We start from the raw sequence: 18,905 nt of genomic DNA, 5'->3' as shown, positions 1-18,905 counted from the left end.
TAGCTACTCTAGAAATTAAACTCAATGTTTTTCAGTGCTTAATTACACATTTAGGTCACCCATATACATTTATCAAAACCCTCAATGACAGGGAGTTATTTCAAAACCCCAGATTACATCTCTACCTGGTTGGTCATTATAAAACAATTTAACTTCCCTTGCTCAGTTACTTTGTCTACTTCTAATTAGTATGAGACTAATACATTTGGAATATATTTAACTCTCATTCTATAAACCTTTACTGAGTAGCGACTTTGTCAAGGCCATGTGCTCTGGATTTCAGCAATCCAAACACAAATATTATCTTGTCCTGTACGTGACACAAACATAAGTGATCTAAGGCAAAATTTGAGCAATGTAAAATTGGTCTAAGTCCTCCAACGTTTTCAAATTTGATGATTCAAAAATTGATAATTTCTTTAATGTGTCTGCAATATGTTAAATAATTTAGAGACACATATCTAGTATGAAAGGTTAAGTGATTTGCCTAAGGTAAAAAGGTTCTCCCATAGGTTCTAGTCCCAGATTTGCCACTTTTGTGGCCTTAGGTCAGTGGTTCTCATACTTTAACATGTATCAGAATCCTCCAGAGGGCTTGCTGCTTGGCCTTACCCCAGAGTTTTTGATTCTACAGGTCTGTTTCCAGACCTGCATTTCACATGATGCTCCTGCTGCTTGTAAGTACATGTCTTAAATAAATCACTTATTGCTTATAACAAATCTATGAAATAAGCATTATTATAATCCCTATTTCACAGATGAAGAAACTGAGGTACAGAGAGGTTAAACAGGTTGCCTGATATTACACATCTAGTATGTAACAAAAGCTGGGACATGAACCCAGGGTATGAACCCTGCATCTACAATCAGGGTACTTAAGAATATATGTCTCTATAGGCTCTTGATTTTACCATGTGATACTTTAACAGAAATATTCACAAGACATGATTAATACACAGAAGAGGAACATCTAGACAAAACAGTATCTAGAGAAGGCTTTGCAGAAAAGCTGAGTCATGGCTTATAGGTATAAGAGTACTCAAAACTGTTTGAATCCATCTCAAGCACTTAGTAGCTATGTGATCTTAATAACTTATTCTCTTTGGGTGTCCATTTGAAACTTTCTATGGTTACTGTACAAATTAGATAATATTCAAAAAGCACTTAGCACAGTGTCTGGCACAATAGTGGACACTCAATACATAATAGAGTACTCAGAATGAGGGGAAAGATTTTAAGGTAGTGACATTATGCAAATGAATGAATGTGTGAAATAGTTGTTTGGATAAGGGGAGAGGATATTGATTAGTATAAAACACTGATGAAGGCCTAGCTGAAGATGGAAACCATGCGTTAATAATTACCATGCGCTTTTCTCTGTGCTCAACTGCATGGATGTAGCATAAAGAAGGCATTCATTCATTCATTCAACAAATATTTATTAAGCACCACACTAAATCAGTCACCACACTAGGCACCAAGGAAACCAGGGTAAATGAAACAGCCCTCGGGGGGTAGTGTCTGAATTCTAGGGGTAGTGGGCAGTGAGTACTGGATAGAGGAAAAAAAGAAAACAATAGATAAAGCAGAGAGCTAGACTGATCCAGAGTTGGGATTTTGCTAAGTGGCAGGGACAATATGATAAAGAGGCAAGGCAGTTGAGGGTGATGCTAAGAGAATGGTTGCAATCATGAATAAGAAAGCAAGAAAAGTTGGGGAGGAGGGAGCTAATAAACAGAATTGTAATAAGCAGAGAGAAAAGAGAGAAGAGATTAAAGATCTCTGAGAAGTAGAAGAATCTAGTTGGTGAAGTTTATACTGACTTTTCTTTAACCTCCAGATTTTTCTGAGTTTATGGAGCTTTCCTAAATTTTGCCTGACAGATGACCACATATATGATGTGACTATGTAGTAGAAGGCAACTTTTGGAGTATAGCTTATGAAATTCATTTCATGACATAATGTGCTCTCATCTACACATGAATAGTTGATAAATTGTTTATGTTTATATATTTAAATAAGTATTATATATTATTATATAATATTATTGTATAATATACATATTTACATTAACTTATAAATAGATATTTGTATAATTTATATTTCATACATTATATGTAATATATAATATTAAAATAATACATGACATTTATAATAATACACAACCCTAAATGTATATTAAACTCTGGTCTTCATATGTTGAGCACACATCAATGGAAGATAAACAGTAGTGTGTTGGCAATGGGACTGTATCTTATATCATCAGTGTAATATCTTAAAACAAGTCATCGTATGCCACACATTTTTGGAGCTCCTTGTCTAAGTGGTTGCATTTTTCATCAAAGTACGTTAGAAAAGAAGATCCACGTAATTCTTTACTGACCCCAAAATAGCTGGTAAGATATCTTCAATGATTTTCATTAAGTACATTAACTCTTAAAATGAGATATTTCCTCAGATCTGCTCATACAGTTGCCTGTTTCCCCATTAAAAGTACTCAATTTTTGCTGTAAACCTAAAATTGCTCTAAAAAATAAAGTCTATTAAAAAATACCAGGGTATTGTAAAATGTTTGAAAGCTACAACGCCAAGCAAATGATATATTTACAGTACCTTCCTCCAATTCTCTGCAAATGTTCTAATAAGCAGTGATATAGATTTGTATTTTTACGGCATAGATCAGCAAGCAACTCTCCAAAATACTTGGGGTCCAATTTTTCAGGGCCATCATCCTGAATTATCACCTGAAGAAAATATCAATCACAATTATAAACAATATTAAGTTCACAGATATTTTGCTGTGAAATGAAAAAAGTGAAATAACCTATTAATACAAGTAACTCATCACAAAGTCATCACATAAATGAAGCCACTAAATTTTCTTTGTAGCTGATGTATACATTTTTCAATATGGGAGGAATTTAAAGGAAAAGCAACATTGTAATGGCATTTTCAGTTTCATTTCACTCAAGCCTAAGTGATCTAATGAATGCAAACCTTGAATAATTTACATAAAAATTCTTGAATATAGATGCTTAAATGAAAAGTAAAACAAGTAAATCAAAATCTCTGAGTTGCTCATTATCATCACATGGCTTATCCATCTGTCAGTGTCATTCCACTGATCCTCAGGTTATCTCATTGCTATAGCTAGCCAGGTAGATAACGCCTTCCGGCCTCACCTCTCTATATGTGTTCCTTCCAAAACCATTAACTTTCCCAAGTAGAAAAGGGCATTTCTTTAGCCAAGGACATTCAAGTACTGAGCTCCCTGTTAGAATCTGCACACAAGTAATTTGATACACTTAGTATTTTGCCTATTTTTCTCTCTTAGCCAATTATAATGCCCTCATAACGCTGTGAAAACCATGGAGTTTTTATTTCCTTCCAGTTTAATTTGACAGAGTAATTTTATAGTTTCAAATTATCTTAAAGTATTTATTCCTTTTTTTATTTTTGCACAAATATTCTCCTGTCATTGCACTGTACACTAGTTAACATGTTGGGTATACAATTCTTTGCCCACATTAGTAATTTGTGCCATTACTAAAACTCTTGCTCTTGTGATTTCAGTGTGGCACCCAAATAAAGAGTCACAGAGTCCAGGACGGGGAACGATTTGCATCAGCCTCGTGTCTGTGTTCATAGATAAAAAGAGGTGTTAAAAGTTACCAAAGGAAAAAAAAATAGTTACCAAAGGGAGGTGATTTTATTTTGAGAAATGATAACAATAACTAATATTTATTTAGCTCTTACTATGTGCCAGCCATTGTGCTATGAACTTGACATAAAGATTAAATGAGGTAATGTTCTCTTGTAACCACTACACAATATTGCCTCCCAGAAGACCTCTTGTGTTTGTTTTCTCAGCAACTTAGGAATTACACTGCCCCTAACTGCATTATTTTGGAGGTTAGCTGGGCTAGGAGTTGAAACAGTCAAGAGTTTGATTTTCTTATTGTGAAACCATGTAAAATATGGCTGAAATTCAGTTAATAAATTTTAATCAGTTAGAGAAAAGGTGAGAGCATTAAAATTGAAGAATGGGTTCTTTTGACCAAACAGCCATCAAGGTAGAATAGCAAGAAACAAAATTTCACTCCTTTGTATATATATTCCTCCTTAGTTGTATACAGTCCACAAGTTACAGTAAATTTGAGTAACACAGTAAAAACCAAAACCCACTTGGGTTCAAAAGTGTGGAGGGGAGAGGACAGACAGAAATCAGATTCTCTTCTGCTGTTAAGTCTTTGACAGGACTACACTCAATAATAAAATGAAATTTCCTAACCATAAACTATGACATGCCAGTTAGCAATATTTTCATTACTAAATCACAGGTCAGTAGATTTTAGTTTTATTGGAACTGTTTGTAGGTGTGCTTTGACATTTCTTTTAGAGCTGGCTCAAAACCATGTTCTTGTTGACTTGAAAAAGCCAAGACAGGGAGCCTCCCAAGGAAACATGAATGTTTTCAGTCAGAATGGTAGCTCTAATGGATGGAGGTTTTCTCTCTGTGACAATATTGAGTTGATAGGATACTTGAAATAAAATTACCTCACATCAGCATTTCTGCCTGATGAATGAGAGCTATCTTGAATGTCAATCTAAGATAATAGCTTTAGCTTTCACATAAAAATAGGGCAGGAATACAAACTGTGCTGAAGAATAGTTGTTCCAAGATACACAAAATGTGATATTTCTCAAAAAATTACAAAAATTATTAAAGATTCTTCAGCATGCATCAATCAAATACCTTTAATCAGATCACTATTTGACCATAATAATGGCTAAGCAGTCCAACTCCTTGCGTCTGATTGCTAGTAAAAGCCTCTGATTAGAATTACTGCCACAAACCCAAGGCAAGCAACAATGTTTAAGTGTGAAACCAGAGGCAAATCAGCAGTCATTTTTCAGAAAATCTATAGAAAGGAAGTACCTTGTAAAGGAAAACCATGGGCTTCACCTCACTACTGCCTTGGAAGTTCTTGTCTTGTTTCTAGTCTGGAGTTTTGTTTCTTATTTGTGGTCTATGAGATTCCAGGTGTGGAATTTCTTTTGTTAGTATCTACATTATATAAACTTTGATATTCAAAGATGATACTTTTGACCAACCATATTTACAAAGTTCAGTGGTAGTGATTATAGAGTCCTACCGATAGTAGACACACAATAGTTGCAGATTTCAGCTGAGCTATCTATATTTTCTTCCCTGGCCCCCTTCAAGCTTAGTGACACACATTTTTGAGAATACTGTTCAGGACTAGGGATAGCCTGTGATGAAGGCACAAATCACAATCTAGTAGTAATCTCGTAGTAGAGGGTACTGGCTTAATTAAATTTATCCCCACTAGGTAACTGGCTTATGTATGCATTTTTCACCTATTTAGAATGGTTGCTTAGTGGATTCAAAAGTGCTTAAAATGCCATATTATATAAAAGCAATTATACATAAATGCCTAACCCTCTAAAAGGTCATGGACATGTTAACTAATAAGGTCTTCTGTGCTTAGACCCTCCTGGGTAGTAACTTTTTGCTACATGACAACAGAAAACATCACTATTAAGGAAAGTTTACAACGTATAGGTTGTAATAATAGGATAGGATAATAGGATTAATAATAATCCTAATAATAGGATAATAGGATTATTATTAATATAATATATTATAATATATATTATATATATATAAAATATATATATATTATATATATATTATATTAAGGAAAGTTTACAACGTATAGGTTGTAATAATAGGATAGGATAATAGGATTAATAATAATCCTAATAATAGGATAATAGGATTATTATTAATATAATATATTATAATATATATTATAATATATTATATATATATAATATATATATAATATATTATATATATAATATCCTAATAATAGGAGAATAGGATTATTATCCTGCAAACCTTATATGGTGACACTTGTAGATAAATAAGGTTACTGCTTCATTAATTTTGCTTTGATTTGGGACGTTTAATAGCTGTCAGATAGATTGAAACCATAGTTAATCCAGTTGGCATTAATCCCCATGAAATGAAATGCATTTTATGTACAATGTCATTTAGCTAACAAGGTAAAAAAAAAGCAATAATTGGTCTCTTCCTATTTTGTACCACAAGAAGAAATCCTAGGAGAAAAAGTATCAGAATTTTAGGTTCTGAAAATCCTCAGTGCTATTTTAATCTCCATAGATATTTTAGTAAAGAAATGTTGCACTATACAGTACCTGGTACACAGAAGATTTTCAATAAATGTTGTCACTGAATTGAATGTACTGTACAATAATTATAATTCTAAAATGAAGACTTGACTCATAACAACAGTCCTGTACTTGAAATAAAGACCTAATTTAATTTCCTGTGAGTAACTCTAGGCAGAAAAGTGTTGCAATGAAGAAAGAATGGAAATTGGAGCCAAAAGTGGAGCGCCCACTTCCTAGTTGTGGCCTAAGTGTATGTACTGCTTAACCTCTCTGAACCTCGGGTTGCTCAACTGTAAAATGCAGGTAATTTAGTACTTATTTTATAAAGTTGCTGGAGGTATTACCTTGGAGGGGGGCAGGTAAATTATTAAACTGTCATGTAAAAACCATTGTATAAATAATGGTTTTATTTAACTTAACACATATGGACAATTGGTTATTTGAATAATGATAGGAGTGGAAGATGGTTATAAATTTTCTACATGACTCTCAGCTACTGGAGAGTAGAGACACTCTTTTTATACATTTCTTTAATTCCAGCACATACCATAGAGTCTGAGTATAGTAGATCCTCAGTAAACATTTGTTGCATGAGGAAGTTGTCATAAAGGATGCAATTTGGGCTAAATGTTAACTATAATAGATGGAAAAGCACTAATTGGAAGAGGTGCTTTAACAAGGCAACTGAAGGGCTTCCCTGGTAGTACAGTGGTTAGGAATCTGCTTGCCAATGCAGGAGACACAGGTTCGAGCCCTGGTCCGGGAAGATCCCTCATGCCTGGAACAACTAAGCCTGGGCGCCACAACTACTGAGCCCACGTGCCACAACTACTGAAGCCCATGTGCCTAGAGCCCATGCTCCACAACAAGAGGAGCCACGGGAATGAGAAGCCTGCACTCCGCAACGAAGAGTAGCCCCTGCTCACTGCTACTAGAGAAAAGCCCGTGTGCAGCAACAAAGACCCAATGCAGCCATAAATAAATAAATAAATAAATTTTTTTTAAAAAGCAGCTGAAATTGACTTTATCCGAAACCTAGTCAATGCTGTCCTTGCTCCCTTTTTAGTGTATATGTATAGCTTTTGACATGTTAGTATAAAACAAGATGATTCTTCCACTCCTCTAACAACTAAAAATAAGTAGATGGTTTGGATTGTCATTTTATAATGAATCCAGGTGACTAATTTGTAACTGCTTAAATTATTCTCTCTGACTGGAAAATAAAATATATTTTCCTATAACACACGTGACTACTGAAAACTTATGAAGCTTTTTCTCATGAACAATGGGAATTTTGCCACTAATCATGTTTTTCCCCCTTGTGGCTTCCAGAAATCTCAGAGCCAAGTTTTTAGCCCATTTTTACTAATGACATGGAACTCTGTGGCCTGCATTTCTGTGTACTCTATTTTCCTTCTGGTGTTATTGCCCCATTATATTTACACTGTCCTTGACATTTCTTTTTCTGTTCTATTACATCTTATTTGTTCTTTTAAGCCACTCTAAATACTTTTTGTAATGAAGCAGGAGATATATCCCAATGAAATTAATTTTAAATGAATATGTATTTTTTAATGCATAACTTCTTGGAAACATCTTTGTTGCTACTTTTGTCTCTTCTCCACCTCTCTGCCATTTCTCTATTCTGCCATTCCTTAGTATGTAATTTGTTCAAGGAATGGAACCAGTTCTTTATTATGTAAGTAAAGCCAATGGAGGAACTCACTGCACATATGTAGTAGCTCTTTCAGTGTACTGATAATTTATCTTACATTCTAACATTTATTCTTAACACAAAGGCTAAAATCTATACCCCCAAGCCACATGCAGGATTTAAAAGGTCTCAGTGGCATGATGCTTTCATTCATTCAGCACACATTTACTGAGAACTTACTAAGTACTGCCTTATGGTACAGTTTTAAGCACTACTGGGGGAAAAGACATAAGATACTCTCTCCTCCTCTCTCAAGGACCTTATGGTCTTTTAGAAGAGCTAAGATATGTATCTAAATAACTTTATATGATAGATTGCCCAGTTCATAAGAGATACGAAGAGAAGCACAGATCAAATGGTAAAAGAGTGCTCTCTTCTCTTCGGCAGCACATACACTAAAATCGGAACGATACACAGAATATTAGCATGGCCCCTGCGCAAGGATGACACACAAATTAATGAAGCGTTCCATATTTCTATGGGCGGGATGTGAGCCCCGGAGCCTTCTCCCCGTCCTGTGGTGTCTCCCCAGGTCTTCCACAAGCTGGCCTCCTACAAGGGCTGTTTGTTGTCTAGCCTCAGCATGATGCTGAAGACGTGGGTTAGACTGCAGCCCAGGGCAGTCTCCTGAGAGCCCTTGTTGCCGAGAAAGCCAACTGTGAGACGCCTTGCTGGCTGCTTGGAGAAAAAACCCTAAATACCTGCTGGCCGAGTACTGCGAGTGGCTCCCGCAGGCCATGCAGGTTGACCTCGAGAAAGCCTGGCCACCCACCCCTGACTGCTGACCCAGTGCCTGCCTGAGGGGCCAAGGACTGGCCTGCGGACCCAGGGGGACTGGCAGCGGCCGGTGTCCGGCACAGTCACCCTGACCCCAGACCGCGCCCAGGAGGCAAGTCGAGCCTCTGGACACCCTCGTTCATCATGGCTCGATTCTGCGCACGACGTGCTGCCTTCCCTGAGCAGTCTGACCCAGGGGTGACTTTTGTAACTAGTTATCACAGGGTGGATAATGGTTTTATCTCCCATGCTGGCCCCATTTTAAATGTGCTCTATGTACTACATTAGTCCCTGTAGAGCAGCAGGGCTGCTGGGCAAAGGCAACCACAGGCCCTTCCTCTGCTCTCCGTTTCCTGTGAGTGTGGTGCACCCTCCCCACAGCCAGGGAGGGCCCCCAAAGCAACTGCTGGCTCCTGTGGAGTGGGTGTCTCCTCCCCAGGGGTCAGCCCCCCACTGGCTATATTACTGTATAAACCTTAGCTATGATGACAACAACAAAAATGGTAAAAGAGTTATAGGAAGGAAACCCAACTTTCAGCTATATGAGAGTGGTTTTATGTAGGAAGATTCTTCAGACTATGACAACTGATTAGGTGTGAGGTGGCAAATGAGAGGGAAAGTAAAAAATAATCCTAAGGGACTTCCCTGGTGGTCCAGTGGTAAAGAATCTGCCTTCCAATGCAGAGAATGTGGGTTCAATCCCTCGTCAAGGAACTAAGATTCCACATGCCGCGGGGCAACATGCCAAAACGTGCCCGCATGCCGCAACTACTGAGCTCACGCACCTCAACTAGAGCCTGCGTGCTGCAAACTACAGAGCCTATGCACTCTGGAACCTGGGCGCCACAACTACAGAGGCCATGCGTCCTGGAGCCTGCAAGTCACAACTAGAGAAGAGAAAAACCGCTGCCACAACTAGAGAGAGGCCTGTGCACAACAACAAAGAGCCCACATGCCACAATGAAAGATACACGCACCTCAACAAAGATCCTGCGTGCCACAACTAAAACCTGATGCAGCAAAAATAATAATAATAAAATAAATAAATAAATAAATAAATAATCTAAAAAAAATAATGCTGATTTTTTTCTTTTTTTGGCGGTACGCGGGCCTCTCACTGTTGTGGCCTCTCCCGTTGCGGAGCACAGGCTCTGGACGTGCAGGCTCAGCGGCCATGGCTCACGGGCCCAGCTGCTCCGTGGCATGTGGGATCCTCCCGGACCGGGGTACGAACCCGCGTCCCCTGCATCAGCAGGCGGACTGTCAACCACCGCGCCACCAGGGAAGCCCAATAATGCTAAATTTTAAGTCTGGTGATTAGTGCACTGAAGATATCATTAATAGAAATGGAGGGCATAGAATGAAAAGCTGGTATATGGTCAGTTGGAGGTGACTGTGGGATAGCCAAGTAGAGACATCAACTAGTCCATTAAAAATTATGGATTAGGGCTTCCCTGGTGGCACAGTGGTTGGGAGTCCTCCTGCCGATGCAGGGGACGCGGGTTCGTGCTCTGGTCCGGGAGGATCCCGCAAGCCGCGGAGCGGCTGGGCCCGTGAGCCATGGCCGCTGGGCCTGCGTATCCAGAGCCTGTGCTCCTTGGCAGGAGGGGCCACAGTGGTGAGAGGCCCGCGTCCCACACACACACAAAAAATTATAGATTAGAGCTTCGGAGGGAAGTTTGGGGAGTTGTCCATGTAAAGGTGATATGTAAAGGTAATAGAAGTCAAGCTTTTACACCATATAGTCAAGGCAGAAGGGGTAGAGAAAGGAGAAGAAGGCCAAGGGGATGTGTCTTTGGGGAAGATCTGATGAAAGAAGGAAGAGGAGACTGAGAAGAATTAGAAGCAGCAGTACAGTATAATGGAAAGAAAGAATATCAAGAATACAATGGATCAACATTATCAACTATTCCATCTTATTCGAACTGGAATAAGATGAAAATGAAGCAAAAAAGGAAGTGGAATTTGCAACTTAGAGGTCAATAAAAGCAGTTTCAGAAGAATGTTGAAACTAGAAACTGGTTTTCAAGGTGTTAAGGAATCTGTGGGTAATGAGGAAATGGCAGCAGTGAGTATGCCTTCCTCCTTCAGGGATTTTGCAAGTGAAGGGAACAAAAATGATTGAGATCATAAGTCAGTAGATTGGTAGGGTTGCTAATGGAGTCACCTTGAAGACAAGGTTAGATTATTAATTCTCAAAGATCAGAAGAATCAAAAGTTCACCGAAAGTACAGAGAAATTTTTCAATGAAGTAGGGTGTTGAAGGAGTTCGCATAGTGAACTCAAATTGTGGTCCCTGGACCAAGTAGCATTAGGATAACGAGTGAACTTGGAAATGCAAACTATCAAGTCCCAGCAATCTATATTTAAGCAGGTCAGCCAACTGATTCTGGTACACATTAAAATCTGAGTTCCACTGCCCATTCTTGGTAGAAGGGAAGGCTACCTGCAGAAAGTAAGAGAACAGCAATGGGACCTGGAGTGTGAAGAGGGAAAAATAAAGACTATATACTGAGGACTGGGGTGGCAAGTCAATCAGAATTAACTAAAAGGACTGTCTAGCAACAGAAGGAATCCAGCAAGACAGAGATAATCTGTACTAGAATAAATTGGCCTAGTTTGCGAACTTTCTCTAGCACACGAAGTCAAAATCTAGGTGCAGAGAAAGTGGATGGCAGTCTATCCAAAGTAAGAGATTAGCAAAATGAGGACTAATCAGAGAAGGCAACAATTTTAAGGGTTTCTAGCAAGAGCATTGTTGAATCAGCTGACAGGGGACACCAGCCTTGTTTGGAACTGAGGGCTGGAGAGCTTGTTGAGGGCAAGGCTCAATGGGAATTAGGGAGGAGGAGATGAAGTAAGAAAGTGATGATAAGAGAAAGAGAGATTCAGAATTCCAGATGAAACAGTTTCAAGTGATGTGGAGGTTCAAGGAGTGGCCAAAGTCTATGAGAGCTGAAGATGTAGTAGAAATGAAGAAATTAAAGGTGATGAAGAACCATGAGGACAGAGCATGAGAAAGATCTATCATTTGAGTGGAGAAGTTCTCATAGATGATTCCAGGGCAGGGGTCAGGGGAAAGTGGGGAGAAGATTGTAAGCGTGCCAGTGAAACTGTTGAAGGATGATGAGAGTGACTAGAAGGTCAGTAGTAGTGATAATATGAGCCAAGAGGAGAGGTGTATATGGATTGCAGGGTTTTAAAGAGAGGAAATGGTTGATCAACAAAAACCAGAAGACTTGACTGTATAAAATTGTACTGAGAGGGCTTCCCTGGTGGCGTAGTGGTTGAGAGTCCGCCTGCCGATTCAGGGGACACAGGTTCGTGCCCCGGTCCAGGAAGATCCCACATGCCGCGGAGCGGCTGGGTCCGTGAGCCATGGCTGCTGAGCCTGTGCATCCGGAGCCTGTGCTGTGCAACAGGAGAGGCCACAACAGTGAGAGACCCGCGTACCGAAAAAAAAAAATTGTACTCAGAAAATAATTAGCAATAGATACATAGAAAACCAAACAAATGAAAACATTTAGGGAATTATTAACACCAGCAAATAATAGTTATACTAATAAAAGCAGCAAAATAGTACACAAATTGGTTCAGCAGTAAATAATACTTTCATAGCAATAATAATATAAACACTGAATAATGATTTAGCCCAAAATATGGGGATTTAACTATACTGAGATGATGAAAGGGATGTAAACAGGTAGATGGGTAATTAATAGAACTAAATCCTTATGTACCAGAATTACCAACAGATAATATACAACGTTGATAAATCAAAAAAATAGCAGCATAAGTATACCCATATTATTTAGCTATATGGAAGTAAAGACAAGAAGAAAAAAAGCTGAGTTGAAAATTGTTGCCTCTAACTTCCGCCCTTTTGGCTCTCTGAGCAGCACCATGGCAGTCGGCAAGAACAAGCGCCTTACAAAAGGGGGTAAAAAGGGAGCCAAGAAGAAAGTCGTTGACCCATTTTCTAAGAAAGATTGGTATGATGTGAAAGCACCAGCTATGTTCAATATAAGAAATATTGGGAAAACACTATCACAAGAACTCAAGGAACCCAAATCGCATCTGATGGCCTCAAGGGTCATGTTTTTGAAGTGAGCCTTGTTGATCTGCAGAATGATGAAGTTGCATTTAGAAAATTCAAGCTTATTACTGAGGATGTTCAGGGCAAAAACTGCCTAATTTCCATGGCATGGATCTTACCCATGACAAAATATGCTCCATGGTAAAAAAATGGCAGACCATGCCTGAAGCTCACGTTGATGTCAAGACTACCGATGGTTATTTGCTTCGTCTATTCTGTGTGGGTTTTACTAAAAAATGCAACAATCAGATTCAGAAGACCTCTTATGCCCAGCACCAGCAGGTCTGCCAGATCTTCAAGAAGATGATGGAAATCATGACCCAAGAGGTGCAGACAAATGACTCGAAAGAGATGGTCAATCAGTTGATTCCAGACAGCACTGGAAAAGACATAGAAAAGGCCTGCCAATCTATTTATCCACTCCATGATGTCTTTGTTAGAAAAGTAAAAATGCTGAAGAGCCCAAGTTTGAATTGGGAAAACTCATGGAGCTACATGGTGAAGGTAGTAGTTCTGGAGAAGCTGCTGGGGATGAGACAGGTGCTAAAGTTGAAAGAGCTAATGGATGTGAGCCACCAGTCCAAGAATCTGTTTAAAAATCAGACTTTTAATGGTGACAAATAAAAGATCTTATTTGTGATAAAACAAAACAAAACAAAAGAGAAAATGGTTTCCTCTGGGCATCAGGCGTGCATGGAAAGGGTTGGGACAGGAACTTGCTGTTTGTTTTATGCCATTTAATAATATTTGACCTTTTATGCTATCTATATGTATTATTTTGATTAAAAAAATAAAAACTTTTTAAAAGAGTAAATAAATAACAATTCTTGTTTGCCACAGAACAAGAGTTCAAAAGGGCACAAGAGCAGGAGGTAGCTGGAGACAGATAAGGGTGGTGTTGGAGAAAAAATGGGTCCAAAACAGATATCAATTAAATTTGGGGAAAGGATAGCAGGGAATAGAGTTTTGCACAAAAGACACTCATTTTCAATAATGGGGATGGAGAAGGCAATAAAGATGGAGAAGAGGGCTTCACTGGTGGTGCAGTGGTTGAGAGTCCACCTGCCGATGCAGGGGACATGGGTTCGTGCCCTGGTCCGGGAGGATCCCACATGCCGCTGAGCGGCTGGGCCCGTGAGCCATGGCCGCTGAGCCTGCGCGTCCGGAGCCTGTGCTGTGCAATGGGAGAGGCCACAACAGTGAGAGGCCCGCGTACCGAAGGAAAAAAAAAAAAAGATGGAGAAGGACTGGAGTCACATGTGACTGAATGAGGGAACAGGCAGAAATGCTGAGTTTATTAAGCTAAGCAGCCCAGAGTTTCCATAATTAGTGAACGACTTATGTTAAATAAACATTGTAACAAGCTTCCTGGATACTTGTCAGAGAAAGCACCTGACACTAAGATCTGTGCTGTCTTGATGTTGACAAAAATTAAATTTTCAAATGACAGAAGAAAGGCATCACAAGTTGGAGAATTTTCCATTGGCAATAGCACTATCCAAGTGAGCAGGACTCTTCCCTTGACATCTTCCCATGACTCAAAGTTTTCTTGGAAGCCTCAAGCCAAGTGCAAAAGAGTTGTACATGCAATATATATAATTATTTGAGTCTTTCTTATAAACACCACCTGTATAACAACTTGTAAAACGAGTCCAGCTGAGCTTTTCCCTGTCACTAACATATGTGAAATTATCTGTTCCTTGCTAATGGCAGGAAAATGATCACAGCATGTTATTCTTAATGTCCTCGGGGAAAGAAATGTGATTGGTGCTGTTTCGAATTTGAAACCAAAATAATGATCTTTCTAAGGAGAACCATGGAAAACATACATAAATTAGTTTTATTAGAAATATTTTGGAGCCAGGTTTTTGGACATCTAATTTTCAAAAATATTTTAATGCCTTTTGCTTCTTGGAAAGCACTTTAAAGGTGATTTAGTTTCATTTAAAAATATCATTACAGGGACTTCCCTGGTGGTGCTGTGGTAAAAAAAAAATCCGCCTTACAATGCAGGGGACGCGGGTTCAATCCCTGGTCAGGGAACTAAGATCCCACATGCGGAGCAACTAAAGCCCGCGAGCCACAGCTGAGCTCTTGCGCTTCAACTAGAGAGCCCGCGTGCCGCAAACTACAGTACCCATGCACCCTGGAGCCCGTGTGCCACAACTAGAGAAGAGAAAACCCACACACCACAACTAGAGAGAAGCCTTCGTGCCGCAACGAACGATCCCACATGCCTCAACTAAGACCAGATGCAGCCAAAAATAAATAAAATAAGGAAATAAATAATAAATCTTAAAAAGAATATCATTACAATGGAAACCAATTTTTTATTTTGATGCTTTGAAAGATTTGGGGACTGGGGATGGGGGAGGAAAAGGCAGAGAATCAAACATTCATTTGTGTACCTAGTATGTGCTTGGCACTAAGCTGGATACTTTACATATTTTACCTCATTTAATCCATTGTAGATACACTGCACATTAAGTGTGATTCTCCCCCTCTTTTATAGATGGGGAAATTGAGGTGCAGTCCAGTTAAGTCGATTACCTCAGTCCAGTTAAAGTCAATTACCTAGGATCATGCAACTCAGTAGAATCAGGTTTTATAAACCCAGATAATTGAATTGAAAGTCTGTGTTCTTTCTACCTTATTATACTACCTCTGAATTACAATTTAACTCTAAACACAAACTGAAAATGGGTCATCCTTTAGTTTTAAAGAAGCCTAACTGACATCTGCTCTATTACTCTTCAGAGACTCTTCCACTCATGTGGAAGACACATGTAAACACCAAGGAGCCTAGGTGAGACAACTCATTCTCTGCCCTACTTTGTCCATGGGATCTGCACAATCGGGTTACCCCATCCCTACTCTGACCAGAAATGGATCCAATCCTGTGTAATCCACATAGGTGGAAATTACCAGCTCTAAGCTTCCCAGGGCACTATTCCATTTTCAGAAGCACTTCAACTTTATCCATATAAAATACTGAAAAACCAGAAGAAAAGTATACAAAAAGCCTCCAGCCTTTAACAAAGCTAAGTCGGAATCTCAAACTAAAAGATGAATAATAAAATAGAAAGTAATATATTAGTTACCAATCTCTGCCTATTTTCTAAACAGACAATATCTGGTCTGGTCAAATATATTATTAGTTGCACTAAGCTAATGAAAGGATATCATAGCATTACCATTGTCACTGTACAAGATTCTTAATCCTATGATATTTTTCCCATCTCTGATAATTGTTCCTCACTCCATTCCTACTGTCATTTTCCTAGTTTAAGTTTTACACTTTGACTACTGGAATATTTAGCTTTTAATAATCTCTCTGCAACTTCTTCTCTGTGGTATTTTTTCATGTTGTAGGCTTTATAGTTTATAAAGCATGTCAAACATATATTTTCATTTAGTCTTTGCATCAACCCTGTGAGGTAGACATCACTACCAAAATTTATGGATGAGGATATTTCTGAGAGATTTAGTATCTATTAAGAACACAAAGCTTAGAAGGGACATAGCTGGAACTGGAACCCAGGTCTTCCTACCCTGAAGCTAGTCCACTTTCTGTTATAGCATGAATATCTCCCCAGTGGCAGACTATTAATCCACTGTCCTATTCATGTTTACATTATTGACCAAGGACTCTCCACATTACTGACTCAACTTCCAGAGGGAACTCTCAATAAGCTCTGGAGTCAGGCTACCTATATATGAATCCTGGCTCTACCACATGCTAGAGCTATGCAAGCCTTCACAAGTAACAACTTCTCTGAACCTCAGTTTCCTTCTCTTGAACAATAAAGGCAACAATGATACCTTCTTCATCTGATCATTGTGAGAAGAAAACTAATCAATATTTCAATCTATCTTGTGCAAAGCTTCTAGAATTAACCTCCTAAATCATACCTATCAATATTTTCCTACTCAATAACCTTCAACTTTTCTCCATTGTCTGCCAAATAAAGTTCAAAATTTTAAACTTAACATTCGGGAATTCCCTGGTGGTCCAGTGGTCAGGACTCTGTGCTTTCACTGACGAGGGCCTGGGTTCAATCCCTGGTTGGGGAGCTAAGATCCTGCAGTGGGAAGGACCTCATGATCTGGCCTTAAGGTATCATTTTAACCCTACACTCTAGTACTCTTCATCTCATGTCTTCCTTGCCATACAAACCAAACCACTATTCCTGAAACCCAAAGTGTACTTTCCCAAATATATGACTTTTTTCATGTGATTCCCTGTTCTTAGGATGTCCATGCCACACACCACAATACCACGTTTGGAAATTCTGCTCACTCTTCAAAACCCAGGACAATCTCTTCTTCCTCAACAAAGCTTTCCTAGATCTCCCAGCTGAAATTAATTTCTTCTCTCTTCTGTTCCCAAAGCACACTGCATGATCCTCTTTTATAACAGACAACACTTTGCTTTGTATAATGTTTTATGTGTTTGCGACTTTCCCCTATTAGACAATAAGCACCTAAGAGAAATGTGACAATGTCTTACCCACATTTGTATTTTTCATAGTACCTGGCATGAAGATTTAATGCTTACAAATAATAATTACTACTAAAAATTAGTAATTACCATTTAAGTACTTACCATCAGCACTCAACAATGGTTAAGTGCTTAACATACATGACATAATTTATTCTTACAATAACCCGGTAAGAAATGGATGATGAATCTTTATTTTATGATGAAGAAACTGAAGCGTAATGAAGTTAAGTATTAGACTGAACCGTATGAAACTGTTGCTCTTTGATCAACTTTGACCTATAAAAATGACAATTTCAAATTATTTAACCTAATAAAATGTCTTTCTAATGGCTATTACTAATCCATTTAATTTAAGAAATTCAACACCATCTGGACCATGTTTTAGAGTAATTCTAAAGACCAGTATTTCCATACATGATAATTTAAGGCTTTTTTAGATTGGAAAAACGTGGGTATTAAATTTTTTGTGCTTCTTTTTTACCAATATGGCCAAAGTGTATATTTCAAGTTTCAGTCCTTAGAAATAATCTCATTCATATTTAATATAAAACAATCATATTCTTATGTGGGCAGGCTCCCTCTTTATTTTTTCTTATTCTTTTTCTTTTGTCTTTCTGTAGGAGTTGCCTATGAGAGCGGTCAATTTGAGCAAGCTATTCTTTATTAGAAAAAAATATGAAAAAATACAAAGGGTGGATTATTCCCCACAGTTCCAGTTATAATTGTTAGTTTTTCCAAGAAACAAGACAATCTTTTTTCCTTTAACACATGTATAACAGAGGTTTACAAGATTCTAAAGTATTCAGAACATAAATTAGTCACTGATGATTGCATCCCAAGATACTTCTTCTTAGCAAGTAAGTTTTAGTTTCTATTTTGTTGATGTAACAAATAATAAAATGTATGCCTATTCTGACTTAATATGCCATATTTTCAAAGAAAACATAAAAAAATAATGGTCACATGGTAACCATTATAATCATCTTAGACAATATCACTTCCAATTCATTATTCACTTAAATATCATACTTCATGAAAATATTTAATGTTGCACAACTGTTGGACCCATTTCAGAACTGAGGATCAGCTAGAAATTAAGTGTTCATTGATCAGTTCTTAACTCCCCTCATAGATTTAATGTATTAATAAACCTGAATTATTTTGTCTTCTGAGAAGAGATGGAAAATTTTGTTTTAAAAATGCCATAATACATATACCCTGAGAAAACCATAATTCAAAAATAGTCATATACCACAAGTTCATTGCAGCACTATTTACAATAGCCAGGACATGGAAGCAACCTAAGTGTCTATCAACAGATGAATGGATAAAGAGGATGTGGCACATATATATAATGGAATATTAGCCATAAAAAGAAACAAAATTGAGTTATTTGTAGTGAGGTGGATGGACCTAGAGTCTGTCGTACAGAGTGAAGTAAGTCAGAAAGAGAAAAACAAATACTGTATGCTAACACATATATATGGAATCTAAAAAAAAGTGGCTCTGATGAACCTAGGGGCAAGACAGGAATAAAGACACAGACGTAGAGAATAGACTTGAGGACACGGGGAGGGGGAAGGGTAAGCTGG

General features: G+C 38.2%; 1 protein-coding gene, 1 non-coding gene and 1 pseudogene across 7 annotated transcripts in view; 2 read left to right on the top strand and 1 right to left on the bottom strand.

Annotated features, from left to right (window-relative positions):
• POF1B (POF1B actin binding protein) overlaps positions 1 to 18,905 on the bottom strand; it is a 102,675-nt gene that overhangs the window by 39,260 nt on the left and 44,510 nt on the right. For all 6 annotated transcript variants that reach the window (XM_060138241.1, XM_060138243.1, XM_060138244.1 and 3 more), the window contains one exon: positions 2,614 to 2,744. In XM_060138241.1, the coding sequence (XP_059994224.1) occupies positions 2,614 to 2,744 (131 nt within the window). The remainder of the gene's footprint in view (positions 1 to 2,613; positions 2,745 to 18,905) is intronic.
• LOC132514214 (U6 spliceosomal RNA) lies at positions 8,310 to 8,414 on the top strand. Its single transcript, XR_009538700.1, has one exon. It is a non-coding gene; the product is annotated as a U6 spliceosomal RNA (small nuclear RNA).
• LOC132513369 (small ribosomal subunit protein eS1-like) lies at positions 12,617 to 13,405 on the top strand (annotated as a pseudogene).

Source organism: Lagenorhynchus albirostris, chromosome X, assembly GCF_949774975.1.
Source record: "Lagenorhynchus albirostris chromosome X, mLagAlb1.1, whole genome shotgun sequence".
NCBI lineage: Eukaryota > Metazoa > Chordata > Mammalia > Artiodactyla > Delphinidae > Lagenorhynchus > Lagenorhynchus albirostris.
The sequence above is the reverse complement of the archived record's forward strand: the minus strand, read 5'-3'. Positions and strand labels throughout refer to the sequence as shown.